The sequence below is a fragment of the Myotis lucifugus genome, unplaced genomic scaffold (assembly GCF_000147115.1).
Source record: "Myotis lucifugus unplaced genomic scaffold, Myoluc2.0 scaffold_185, whole genome shotgun sequence".
Lineage (NCBI taxonomy): Eukaryota > Metazoa > Chordata > Mammalia > Chiroptera > Vespertilionidae > Myotis > Myotis lucifugus.
In genome coordinates, this window is record NW_005871233.1 from 226,378 (window position 1) to 238,819 (window position 12,442).

General features: G+C 43.4%; 2 protein-coding genes across 4 annotated transcripts in view; one reads left to right on the plus strand and one right to left on the minus strand.

Annotated features, from left to right (window-relative positions):
• The first annotated feature begins 972 nt into the window (after positions 1-972).
• On the plus strand, positions 973-4,934 carry LOC102434215 (sal-like protein 4). Its single transcript, XM_014462553.2, is given in 5 exon segments — positions 973-990; positions 2,886-3,062; positions 3,179-3,654; positions 3,656-3,861; positions 4,468-4,934. Coding segments are annotated over 5 exon segments (1,344 nt in total).
• A 3,452-nt stretch (positions 4,935-8,386) lies between these two features.
• The window catches only part of ZNF527 (zinc finger protein 527), a 31,387-nt gene continuing 27,331 nt past the window's right edge, over positions 8,387-12,442 (minus strand). For all 3 annotated transcript variants that reach the window (XM_014462584.2, XM_023760591.1, XM_023760590.1), the window contains one exon: positions 8,387-9,993. In XM_014462584.2, coding sequence (XP_014318070.1) covers positions 8,504-9,993 — 1,490 coding nt within the window. In that variant the 3' untranslated portion in view covers positions 8,387-8,503. The remainder of the gene's footprint in view (positions 9,994-12,442) is intronic.

Sequence of the window (12,442 nt, forward strand, 5' to 3'; positions counted from 1 at the left end):
CAGGCTGCAGTTGCTCCTCAAGTGGTCGCAGTAGTGGTTGCTCCTCAGTTGGCAGCGGCTCCTCTGGTGGGTGCTGTTCGCAGCAGTGGTGTCTCCTCTGGCTGGTAGGTGAGGCGGCTTGCACAGCTGCTGTTCCTTGGACAGGGGTGGGCTGTTCACTTGGCTTCTGCTCCTCGGATGGGCATGGGCTGCTCACATGGTTGCTGCTCCTTGGATCAGGGCTGGCTGCACGCTGCTGCTGTTCCTCAGATGGGATGGGCTGCTCATGAGGCTGCCGCTCTTTGGACAGGGGCAGGTTGCTTACATGGCTACTGCTTCTCATATGGGTATGGGCTGTTTGTGCAGCTGCTGCTCCTCAGATGGGGGGCGGGATGCTTGTGTGGCTGCTGCTCCTCAGGCCGGAGTGAACTGCCCATGCGGCTGCTGTTCCTCAGATTTGGGCAGGATGCTCACCCAGCTGCTGCTCGTCAGACAGGTGCAGACTGCGTGTGGCTGCTGCTCCTTGGACCAGTGTGGGTGGTGCAGGGCTGCTGCTCCTCAGATGTGGTACATCTGTCTGTTCATGTGGCTGCTACTCCTCGAACAGGGGCGAGCTGCTCACTGGGCTTCTGCTCCTCAGGCTGAAGTGAGCTGCACGTGAGGCTGCTGCTCCTTGTACGGGGGCTGTCTGCTCACGTGGCTGCTGCTCCTCAGATGGGGGATGGGCTGCTTGTGTGGCTGCTTCTCTTCAGGTGGGAACGAGCCACACGTGTGTCTGCTGCTCCTCAGATGGGGGCAGGCTGCTTACCCAGCTGCTGCTCGTCAGACCGGTGCAGGCTGCGAGTGTCTGCTGCTCCTCGGACCAGTGTGGACTGCACAGGGCTGCCGCTCCTCAGACATAGATGCTCTGCTTGTGTGGCTGCTGCTCCTTGGACTGGGGGAGGCTGCTTGGGTGGCTACTGCTCCTTGAATGAGAGCGGGCTGCTTGTGGCGATGCTGTTCCTCATATGGGTATGGGCTGCTCACACCACTGCTGCTCCTCATATGGGGGCAGGCTGCTCATGCAGCTGCTGCTCCTTGGATGGGGGCAGGTTTCTCACACACCTACTGCTCCTCAGACAGGAGGAGGGTGTGGGCTGCGCAGCTGCTGCTCCTCGGATGGGGGTGGGCTGCGTGGGGCTGCCGCTCCTCAGATGGGGCAGGCTGCTCACGTGGTTGCTGCTCCTTGGACAAGGGAGCAGGCCACTCACACAGCTGACAGCTTCTGCTCCTTGGACAGGGGCAGGCCACGTGACGCTTCTGCTTTTAGGCCTGGGGTAGGCTGCTCACAGGGCTGCTGCTCCTTGGACAGGAGAGGGCTGCTCACATGTCTGCTGCTTGCGTGATTGCAGTGCCCCAGGCTAAGGCATTGGGCCGGTCAGAGGGGAACACGCTTCAGAACTCACAGGAGCCTGCGCCCAGGGTGGCTGGAGACTTGTTGACCATGGGACCACAGCCGAGGTAGCAGGTCCCTGACAGGGGTGTCTGTAGAGTCCCAGGTGTTATCTGAGGGCACCCTGGGTGGGGGTGAGGCCTGGCTCCCAGTTACAGCAGCTCTCCCCTTAAAAACGCTAGGCTTCTGAGGACGAGCCGACCTCTTGGAACTGCTTACATGATAGCAGAGGCTGCCTAGTTAGGCGAGCCCATTTAGCCTGACCCCGAAGGTCCTGCGGGATCTATCTGTGCCTCACTCACATACACACACACACATCCCACATGACCACACACTCCTCTTTTGGTCCCTCACTGACTCATGCTCTCTCCCTCACTGCCGCCTTCTTCCTGCCTCTGTAGTTGGGTCTGGAGTGTTATTGACCCGTTTGTGGATGGAGTTTCCTCTCCAGGTGTCTGGTTATGAGGCTCACTCTCTAGCACCTGGCCAGACAGGATAAAATTCACCTCGACAAGACACAACACAAAGGGACCAAAGCACGAATGTACTCACGACAATAATAACCCCACTATAAGTGACCACTTGAGAAAAAAGACTTAGGGGCGAGAAAAGAGAGTATAAATGATATTGAAGAGAGCAAAAAAGATAAGAGAGAGATAGAAAAAGGGAGAAAAGGAGATTATATATATATATAGGGCTGGAAACACCACAGAACCGATACATAAACAAATAAACAAAACAAACAAACAATAATAAATAAATAAATAAATAAATAAATAAAAAATAGAAATAAAATACAAACACCAAACCCCCAGCAAAGAGGTTGGGGGCAGAATCTGTAGATGCTGAGCTTATATATAGAAGATAAGGTTAAGAGTTGGATGAATATGGGAGGATCTCAGTTCAGTATAGAGGAAGTAGAAAGGGGATGGGTGGATAAGAGGAAAGAGAATGAGAAAAATAATAATAATAAATTTACAAAAAATTGATTTCAAAAATGGTATAAAATAGCAAATAAAAATAAAATAAAATAGAGTGATGGAAAAATAATGTGAAAAGAAATAGAAAATAAAGCAACAAGCAAAAACAGGAAAACAAAGAAAAAGAAAAAAAAGAGATAACAAAGTAATAAAAAAATTTTTTTAAATAAAAATGAAAAAGTGAAGTGTTCCTTTGTCTGGCTTAAGATCCCAGTCTTCTGTACTGTAGTGTTTCTCAGGTTTCGATTGCTGGGACTCTATAAATTTCTTAAAGGAAGTTTACAACCCACTCATAAAAGACTTCATTTGCAATTCTGTCTTATTATATTCTATCACAAAATAGGTTTAAACCCACACTGAAAGCAGAATATCAAATAATTCCTATAAGATGAAGAGTCATTCATTAGAGGGGGGTAAATTTCCCCACGCCGGAAACTGGCGGTGGAGCGGGCGAGTCGCTGTGGCGCTGCCGGCGCCCCCATGCTCTCACCAAGTCGAGGCGCAAGCAGGCGAAGCCCCAGCACATCCACCCGGAGGAGGACCACGGCGCACAGCCGCCGCCCCAGCCGGCCCCGGGGTTCGTGGCCGCAGCGGCGCCGGTGGTGGGGGAGCCGGGTGCTTCAGTGAACTACCCGGGGACTGGTGATGACATGAATGGGGACCTAGCGGCAGTAGAGGCCTCGTAGGAGGAGACTCACATCTGTGAGAAATGCTCCGGAGAGTTCTTCAGCGTCTCTGAGTTCTTAGAACTTAAGAAAAATTGCACTAAACACCCATCTGTCCTCAGCTACAGCAGATCCAACTCACCGAGCAGATCCGAGTCCAGGTGAACATGTGGACCGCCCATGCCCTCCACTCCGGTGCAGCGGGAGCGGACACCCTGAAGACTTTAGGCAGCCACGTGTCCCAGCAGGTCTCTGCAGCCGTGGCTTTGCTCAGCCAGAAAGCTGAAAGCCAAGGTCTGTCCCTGGACACCTTGAAACAAGCCAAGCTACCTCACACAAGCATCCCTTCCACCACCAGCTCGGTGTCCCCGGGGCTGCTGTCCTTCGCCCTGTGGCCGGATGGGACAAGGGTGCTCCCAAACCGCATCCCCGGTGCTTTGCTACCCCCGACCCCAAGCTCTGTGCTCTTCCAGAGCCCTTTCTCCACGGTGGCGTTAGACCCGTCTAAGAAAGGGGAAGGGAAGCCACCCAACGTGTCCCCGGTGGATGTCAAACCCAAAGACGAGGCCACCCTCTACAGGCACAAGTGTCGGAGCAGCATTTGTCCGAGCCCAGCCAACCTATGTCAAAGTGGAAGTTCCTGGTGCATTTGGACGCGAGACCATGTCCCCAGGCATGGCACCTTTGCTGGCGGCCCAGCCAGGCCGCCAGGACAAGCCGCACGCCTGCACGCGGTGCGGGAAGAACTTCTCGTCAGCCAGTGCCCTCCAGATTCATGAGCGGACTCACACTGGGGAGAGGCCTTTCGTTGAAGTATGGTACCTATTTGCTTTGTTTAACAATGGACAGGTTATTTTGATTTTCTGAATTGTATAAATCATCCCATTCGATTGAACGCCTCATTGATTGTAATGTGACTATCCCATTGATTGTGATCTTACTGGTTTTAGAAAGCAAATTCCTCTGTACCTGGGAACCAGGACAGCACAATTATCCCAAGACCTGAGGGTTCCAGATAATGTTTCCCTGTCAACTCAGTGGCCCCAAGACCCGAGGGCTCTAGATAATGTGTTTCTGTCAACTCAGTGGTCCCAAGACCCGAGGGCTCTAAATAATGTGTTTCTGTCAACTCAGTGGTCCAAAGACCCAAAACTATAAATATTCTTTGTAGATAACTAATCAGCTCAATCTCGCTTCTGTAACTGCTTTGTGCAAACCAGGGTCCTCATTCCAAACCCTGGGATGTAATCAATACCTTTGTGATTTTTGCCTATATAAGTCTGGTTTTGCCACCATCTTATTACTATTAGATTTGGGAATGACCCCTCATAGTCCCGGATTGCAATAAACGTGACTCTTTAATTCGACTTCTTGAGGCATCCTTCTGTGATTCGTGGGGTACATTACAACATCGTGTGTAACATATGTGGGCAAGCTTTCACCACCAAAGGCAACTTGAAGGTTCACTATATGACGCATGGTGCCAATAACAGCTCCGCGCGCCGCGGGAGGAAGCTGGCCATGGAGAACACCATGGCTCTTCTAGGAACAGACACAAAGAGGGTCCCAGAGGTGTTTCCCAAGGAAATCATGGCCCCTTCAGTGAACATGGACCCTGTTGTGTGGAACCAGTACACCACCATGCTCAACGGTGGTCTGGCCATGAAGACCAACGAGATCTCGGTGATCCAGAGCGGAGGCACCCCAACTCTCCCGGTGTCCTTGGGTGCCAGCTCCGTTGTCAGCAATACCATCGTCTCCAAGATCGATGGCTCCCAGTCGGTTAGCAGCGACGTGGAAAAGCCGGGTGCTGCTGACAGTGTTCCCAAACACCAGTTCCCTCACTTCCTGGAGGAAAACAAGATTGCGGTCAGCTAAGCGATGGGAGAGCCCGTGTAAAGGAGAAATGCAAAGTGACCGCTTGAACTGGATCTTTTGTTTTTGTCGTTGTTGTTGTTTAAAAACCAATCTCCTCCTGTTTGTTTTTTCACTGATGTGCAAATGTTTACAGTTGTGACCACAACCTCAGGCACGTCCAACAATCACAATGTTGCTATGCTGCTTTGCTAAAAAACAAAACCACACACATACTAAAACAAATACAGACTAGTATATATTTTTTTAATTTTGGAAGAAGCGGGTCTTGCAAAGTGGCTTTGTTACTTGAGACAAACTGTATATATGAAGACTTTGTACAAGCTAGAGAAACTATTTCCAAAGATTGTCCCCTGTTTCAAGTTGGAACTTACTAAACCATGATGGGAAAGAAACTGCTTAGCCTAACTGGGGAGGGGGAGCTGCATACTTCCGGGACTGTGTGCGGGTAAATGGAGTAGGTCTGTCATCCTTGCTGACCTGCTTTGTATGTCCCTCAACCCTGCACCCATCTTTTGTTTTGTTTCCTTTTGAATGTACTTTCCTTTTTATTATTAACTAAGGTGTGGAGTTACAAAATTCCTTCCACCTTGGGACCGTGAGTAGGATGCCCTCCAATGGATGATCTTAGTCCCTCGGGAGTCAATGTGTGTGTTGCTGCTTGTTGAAATACAGTTCAGTTGGAGCCCTAAGAGTGCCAATGTCTTCCCTGCTTCCAGATGCCGCCTTCCTGAACACCACGACAGGTGGGCACCTGAGCAGGGGACCTCAGGTGACTTGATTTAGTTCACCAGTGCCTACTCTAGCGAAGAAATGAGTCTTTCATTATTGAAGAAACTCATGGAGGGCATGTTTCTGATAAGAGGTTCACATACTAATTTTTATAAAAATTTTGATGTGACTCATGCCAAGTAATTGTGAAGATTCTTTTCCCCCATGAGTACTGCATGAAGGTTACAACGTTGGAACAGACGAGTCCTGGGTATGAAAGCTTTATCTACCTCATTTATTTTTTATTTTTGTAGCTTTAGTCTCTCTTTTCCTATTTTATGACCGCTGAAAGTGTTCCCAGTCCCTGTCTTAAACCTAAGAGTTGATGTATTGGTGGGAGCGGCTGGACCTTCAAGATGTTTTGTGATTTTTTAATCCGTTTCTTGCATTTATAATAAGCAAATGCTGAAACTTTGCTCTGATGGTTTAATGAGGAAGAAGAAGGAAAGACCCTGGTTTCTGAGTCTTGCCCCTCAATGTGGAAATGTACATCAAAACATGTATCAAAAGATGGTCTCTGAGTTATTGCACCTGACTTCAGGATAAAAAATATATATATTATTTTGCCAAGTTGTGCCTTTCCTTCTGAAATTGTAAATGAACACAATACTAGAACCTGTTTACACTGTGAAGTGGATATTGTTACAGAGGACATGACAGAGGCTTTCTCACTGTTATGCCTTGTGAATGTATGATCTACGGAGAAAACCTTGTAGTTTTACCTGCTGATGCTGACTGTTGGAAAATAAATTTTGGTATTTTTCCCCTCAAAAAAAAAAAAAAAAAAGAGTCATTCATTAAACCAATGGATCCATTATTCTCTTAGCTAGTCATTCTTTCTTTGAAGGCCCATGGTGAGTCACTGTCACAAATGTTTTTAATTCCTTATACAAAAGCCTAATAAAGAGTGTCACTAGGTGAATTTTTTGCCTTTTCAATAATTTCCCCTAAATGAAACCATAGTGCAGGCAATCTTTGTATTTGACTTCTTTCATTTAGCATAATGAGATTTTCCATGTTGTTGTGTGTATTGACATTGTATTACTTTATTTTAAAAAAAATAGTTTCCTTGCATCAGCTTTGCCTTAAGAAAAGTAATTCTACAACATTATAAGTAAATTTAACTAAGAAGTATCCTGTTATAATCCTTTGCCTGTAAATATAAAAATAAACAAACTGCACTGGTAAAAAAAAAAATTCATCCCTATTTTGAAACAGAATAATACAAAATTAATTTTTATCAACTAATAAAATGAAATAATTCTCTCAGTTTTATGAATGCTATGTATTCAACTTTGATATATTTGTTATATCAGAGTTTCTCCTTAGGATAAATAATTATGCAATATAAAAAAATCAAACCCAGCCAGTGTGACTCAGTGGTTGAGCACCAATCTATGAACCAGGAGTTCACAGTTTGATTCCCAGTCAGAGCACATGCCCAGGTTGCAGACTTGATCCCCAGTAGGGGGCGTGCAGGAGGCAGCTGATCAATGATTCTCTCTCATCATTGATATTTCTATCTCTCGCTCCCCCTCTCCCTTTCTCTCTGAAATCAATAAAAAAATATATTTTTTTTAAATCAAGGCTTTCTTACATAAGTAGCAAACATACAATATATGAGTCAGGACTCTAATTCCAAAAGACAAAAATCCAATTCAAATTAACTAAAGAAAAAAAAAAAGGAAAAAAATGTATTGGATCACAAAAATGAAAAAGTGAAAGATGGCTGGACATGACTGGATCCAAGAGATCAAACAATGTCATCACATTGCTGTCTCTCAGCTCCACTTTCTCTGTGTTGTTTGTCTTGGAAAAGCTTTTCTCATGTAATGGCAAAGAAAACTGCTGATGAGTTTGTAACCTTACTAAATCCTTGAAATTTTGCAATTTCTTTTACTACCCATAATAATACTTACCCTCTGGCTCTATTGATCTAGACAGGGCTATTTGCCAATCCCTTAATTGCTAGGTTGAGGAAAATAATAACTGGTCAGCTTATGACCAATACACTGCTCTCACTGATTAATAATGGCACCAGAATCATATGCATTTATGGGGAGAAAAGTCTCAAGGCATAGTAATATATCACAAAGTAACATATCTACTACTCAGGCTATTTCAAATAAAGGATGCTCATGAGCTGAAACTTTTCCATATGTACTACATTCATAGAATTACCAACCAAATAACTTACTGATATTTGTTTAATAAGGACTTAGTGGTGACTAATGGTTCTCTTTCTGATCCTATATAATAAAAGCCTAATATGCTACATGTCTGGCCGGGATCGGCCGTTCAACCAATCAAAGCATAATATGCTGATGATATGCTAAGGCCACTCTATCACTTGCTATGACATGCACTGACCACCAGGGGGCAGTCGACTGGTTGACCAATTGCTATGGCGTGCACTGACCACCAGAGGGCAGACACTCTGACACATAGGTTAGCCTGCTGCTGGGGTCCATCTGATCGGGACTGAATGAGACAGGCCAGACATGCCCTGGAGCCCTCCCGCGGTCCCTCCCTGGCTGGCCAACCTCCCGCATCCCTCCCTGGCCCTGATCGTGCACTGATGGGGTCCCTTGGCTTGGCCTGAACCCTCTCGCAATCCGGGACCCCTCGACGGGTGTCGGAGAGCTGGTTTCAGCCCAATCCCGCAGGCCAGGCCGAGGGACCCGCTGGTGCACAAATTCATGCACCACGCCTCTAGTATTTGTTATAATCAGAGAGTTTAATTATGAATTTATTGATGCTGTCTAAGGGCTAAGGCACAGCTAAAATCATTCCCACATTCATTAACAGTTATAGGGTTTTTCTCCAACATGAATCCTCTGGTGTAGCCTAAGGGACAAGATCTGATGGAAAGCTTTCCCACATTCATTGCATTCAAAGGGTTTCTCCCCAGTATGAACTCTCTGATGTTGATTAAGGTATGAGCCACAACTGAAGGCCTTCCCACATTTGTTACATTTATAGGGTTTCTCTCCTGCATGACTTCTCTTATGATGAATTAGAACTAAAGCATCACTAAAGGCTTTCCCACATTTACTGCATTCAAAAGGTCTCTCTCCAGTATGAATTCTATGATGTCGATTAAGTTGTGAATCAGTTCGGAAAAACTTCCCACATTTGATGCACTCATAGGGCTTCTCTCCAGTATGAATTCTATGATGTTGATTAAGGTGTGAGCGATAGCCAAAGGTCTTCCCACATTCATTACATTTAAAGGGTTTCTCTCCTGTATGAATTCTTTGATGCAGAGTAAGGGCTATGCGTCTGCTGAAGGCTTTTCCACACTGATTACATTCATAGGGTTTCTCTCCAGTGTGAATTCTCTGATGTTGATTAAGATGTGCACTCTGTCTGAAGGCTTTGTTACATTCCTTACATTCATATGGTTTCTCTCCTGTGTGAATTCTTTGATGTTCAACAAGGAAGGCAAAACGACTAAAGGCCTTTCCACATTCATTGCATGTAAAGGGTTTTTCTCCAGTGTGGATTCTCTGATGTTGAGCAAGATGTGCACTCTGTCTAAAGGCTTTGTTACATTCCTTACATTCATATGTTTTCTCTCCAATATCAGTTCTCTGATGTTCACTGAGAAAGAAGTCATGGTTAAAGGCTTTTCCACAGTCATTGCATGCATGAGGTTTCTCTGCACTGTGAATTATCTGAGGTTGAGTAAAGAATGAGTAACAGCTAAAGGCATCACGACATTCATTGGGTAATTTTCCAAAATGTGTTGTTTGACGTTGAGTAAATAATGAGTGGAAACTTAAGAGATTTGAAAAATCATTACTTTCATAATGTTTTTCCCCAGGAGGAATTCCTCTAGCTTTACTAAGGTATGAACTCTGGTTAAATTTTTCATATTCATTACCTATTAAAGATTCCTTCTCAGCACGTCTTTTGTGCTCCATTGGGACTGAATTTTGGGGGAACATTTGATCATAAATATCAAATTGATGTACTGGCTGTACTGTGGGAACTCTTTGTTGCGTTAAAAGTACTGACTTCAAGATAACACTTCTTTCAGAATTATTATAGTCATTGTCTCTTTTCATAGCATAGATTTCCTTAAGACTTGCCACTTGCCTGAAATGCCTCTCCTGATTTCCATGCCGCTTCTCAAATTCACACTTATATTTCCAAGTTTTTCTGAAACCGGAGCATTCAATGTCATGACTTATAAGTCTCTCCATTACTATGCTCTGAGATATTTCCTCTTCATCATCAATGTACCATTTTGGAGATAATTCCTTAATTTCATACCAAGACTCCCAGTCTGAAAAATATAAAGAAAGCAAATTTATCTTTTATCCTTTGCAAGGAGAAAGTAAACTATTATAGAAGAAATTGAGGAATTATTTGGAGGAATAAGGAAAGAAAGCACATGGTTCTGACATCTCTCAAATTAGGTTATGCAATATAAACAAAATACAAAGAAAGAACAAAGAATGAAGAGAGCTGCTAGAGGAAGGTATATGTGCTGGTAATGAGGAGGAGGTGACTGGGGAAACAGGTTAAATGCAGGACATCAAGAAGTAGACAAAATTAAATGCTAAAAAGATAAATATTTGGAGACAACTGTGTAGATCATAATCACAGTTTCCCTGCCTCTAGTCTTTAAAGTCTCCAGTCCATCCTGCACTATCCAGTCCTATTCATAAGATGAAAATATCCACAAGGATAGGGATTGTTTACTTCTTTTTCTCCTTACTGTTGCATCCAGTACCTAGGGCAATGGCAGCATTTTGTTTAATCTATGAATCCTGACAAAATGTTCAACAACTTCTAAAATTTTATCAGACCAGAGGGGGAAATTTTTTCCCCCCTCAGTGTCTAGAAGGAATCTAGAAGTCAGCATTTATCAATATTGAGAGAAAAATGATGCTTCAGAGTACATACTTGATATTTTCAGGAGAGGATACTGGTTGATATAAAAGAGAAAGAAAACTATTGTTTAAAAAATGATCTCAAAAAGAGTAAAATGAGAAGTCCACAATAATCAAATGATATATTCACCTATTTAGAATCTACTACTAGATCACCTAATAGAGGAGAAAAAAGTCTGAGACACAGGTCCTTCTTTTTTAAAACTCTATTGAGAAAGATAAAATTCTGTGCATAAAAATTCAATATGCCACATAAAGAATTAGTTAGAATGATACTGATTATGAGTAGTATAAATGTCAGAAAATCAGAGATCAAAACTCTCTATCTTAGTTAAGTATAGTCTGCAAACAGCTATCAAAGCTCATAATTCCCAGGGATTATGAGCTTGATTTTCATATTCAAGCTCCATCAACAAAATGATTTTCAAGGCTTTGATAAAGTTTCCAAAATATAATAATTATTTCCATGATGGAGTCATTTTCATGTTTTGAAGTACTTAGTGATCATTTTAGAACTACACATATTAATATTTTTGGGTTAATTAGATACAGTCTTTTCCATTAACTGTTTACCATCTGCTGAAAATAAAGCTGCCTCCATACTAGGTCAGTACAAAATTGGAACGCAAGAACATATTGTTCATTGTACCTTTATACTCTCTTCTTCAAACAAAGCCCCTACACCCACCAGTTAGTTCTTCCTAAGTACAGCCATGGATATTATCCTACTTGGACCCCTATCTCAACCCAGGCCTGAGAGGGCTTTGTTCACTGATCCTCTGTTAGGTCCACACTGTTGATCTTTCTTTCTACAGAAGTACAACTATTTCTGTTTCCTCATCCATTCTCCTAAACCTCTTCTCCTGTATCTATCTCTCATGAACACTACAGTCTCTCTTACTAAGAATAAATCTCTACTCCAGGAAAATAGCAGTTTTATACAACACCTAATAGTCCCTGCTAGCTGCACCCAACCAGAACTTGTGGTGTACTTTTTACCAAAGATAACTAGTTGGAGATTTGGACAAATACTGAATTATGTGGCTCTGAAACAGGTGTCATTCCCTCACAATGCTGAGTAAAAGAAGCCTGATGGGAGGATACTACAGACATTTCTGGTATAGGAGATTCTGAGGTTCCTGGAGCTCCAACCACCCTCTTAAAAAAAAAGAATATTCTTGACTTAGGCAGCAAAATGCTGTAGCAAAAATGTCAAGGTATGATCAAATTGGAATCCATTCAGAACTACATAGTAAGTAGGCTTATGTATACTGTTGGAAGAGGAAAAGGTCGTATTAGATGTGAATCTAGTTCGAAACCCAGGAGATTCTATTGGCATATAGATCAATGGAATAGAACAGAGACTCCAGAAATCGACCCAATCCATTATGCTCAATTAATATTTGACAAAGGAGGCAAGAACATACAATGGAGTCAAGGCAGTCCCTTTAATAACTGGTGCTGGGAAAACTGGTCAGATACATGCAAAAAAATAAAACTAGTTCATCAATTCACAACATATACAATAATAAACTCAAAATGGATAAAAGACTTAAATGTAAGGCATGAAACCATAAAAATCTTAGAATAAACCAAAGGCAGCAAAATCTCAGACATTTCTCGCAGCAATATGTTTACAGATGCATCTCCTAGAACAAAAGAAACTAAGGAGAAAATAAACAAATTAGACTACATTAAAATAAAAAGCTTCTGCACAGCAAAAGAAACCATCAACAAAATGAAAAGGGAGCCTACTATATGGGAGAACATATCTGTCAATGGAACATCTGATAAAGGTTTAATATCCAAAATATATAAGGAATTCATACAACTTAACAA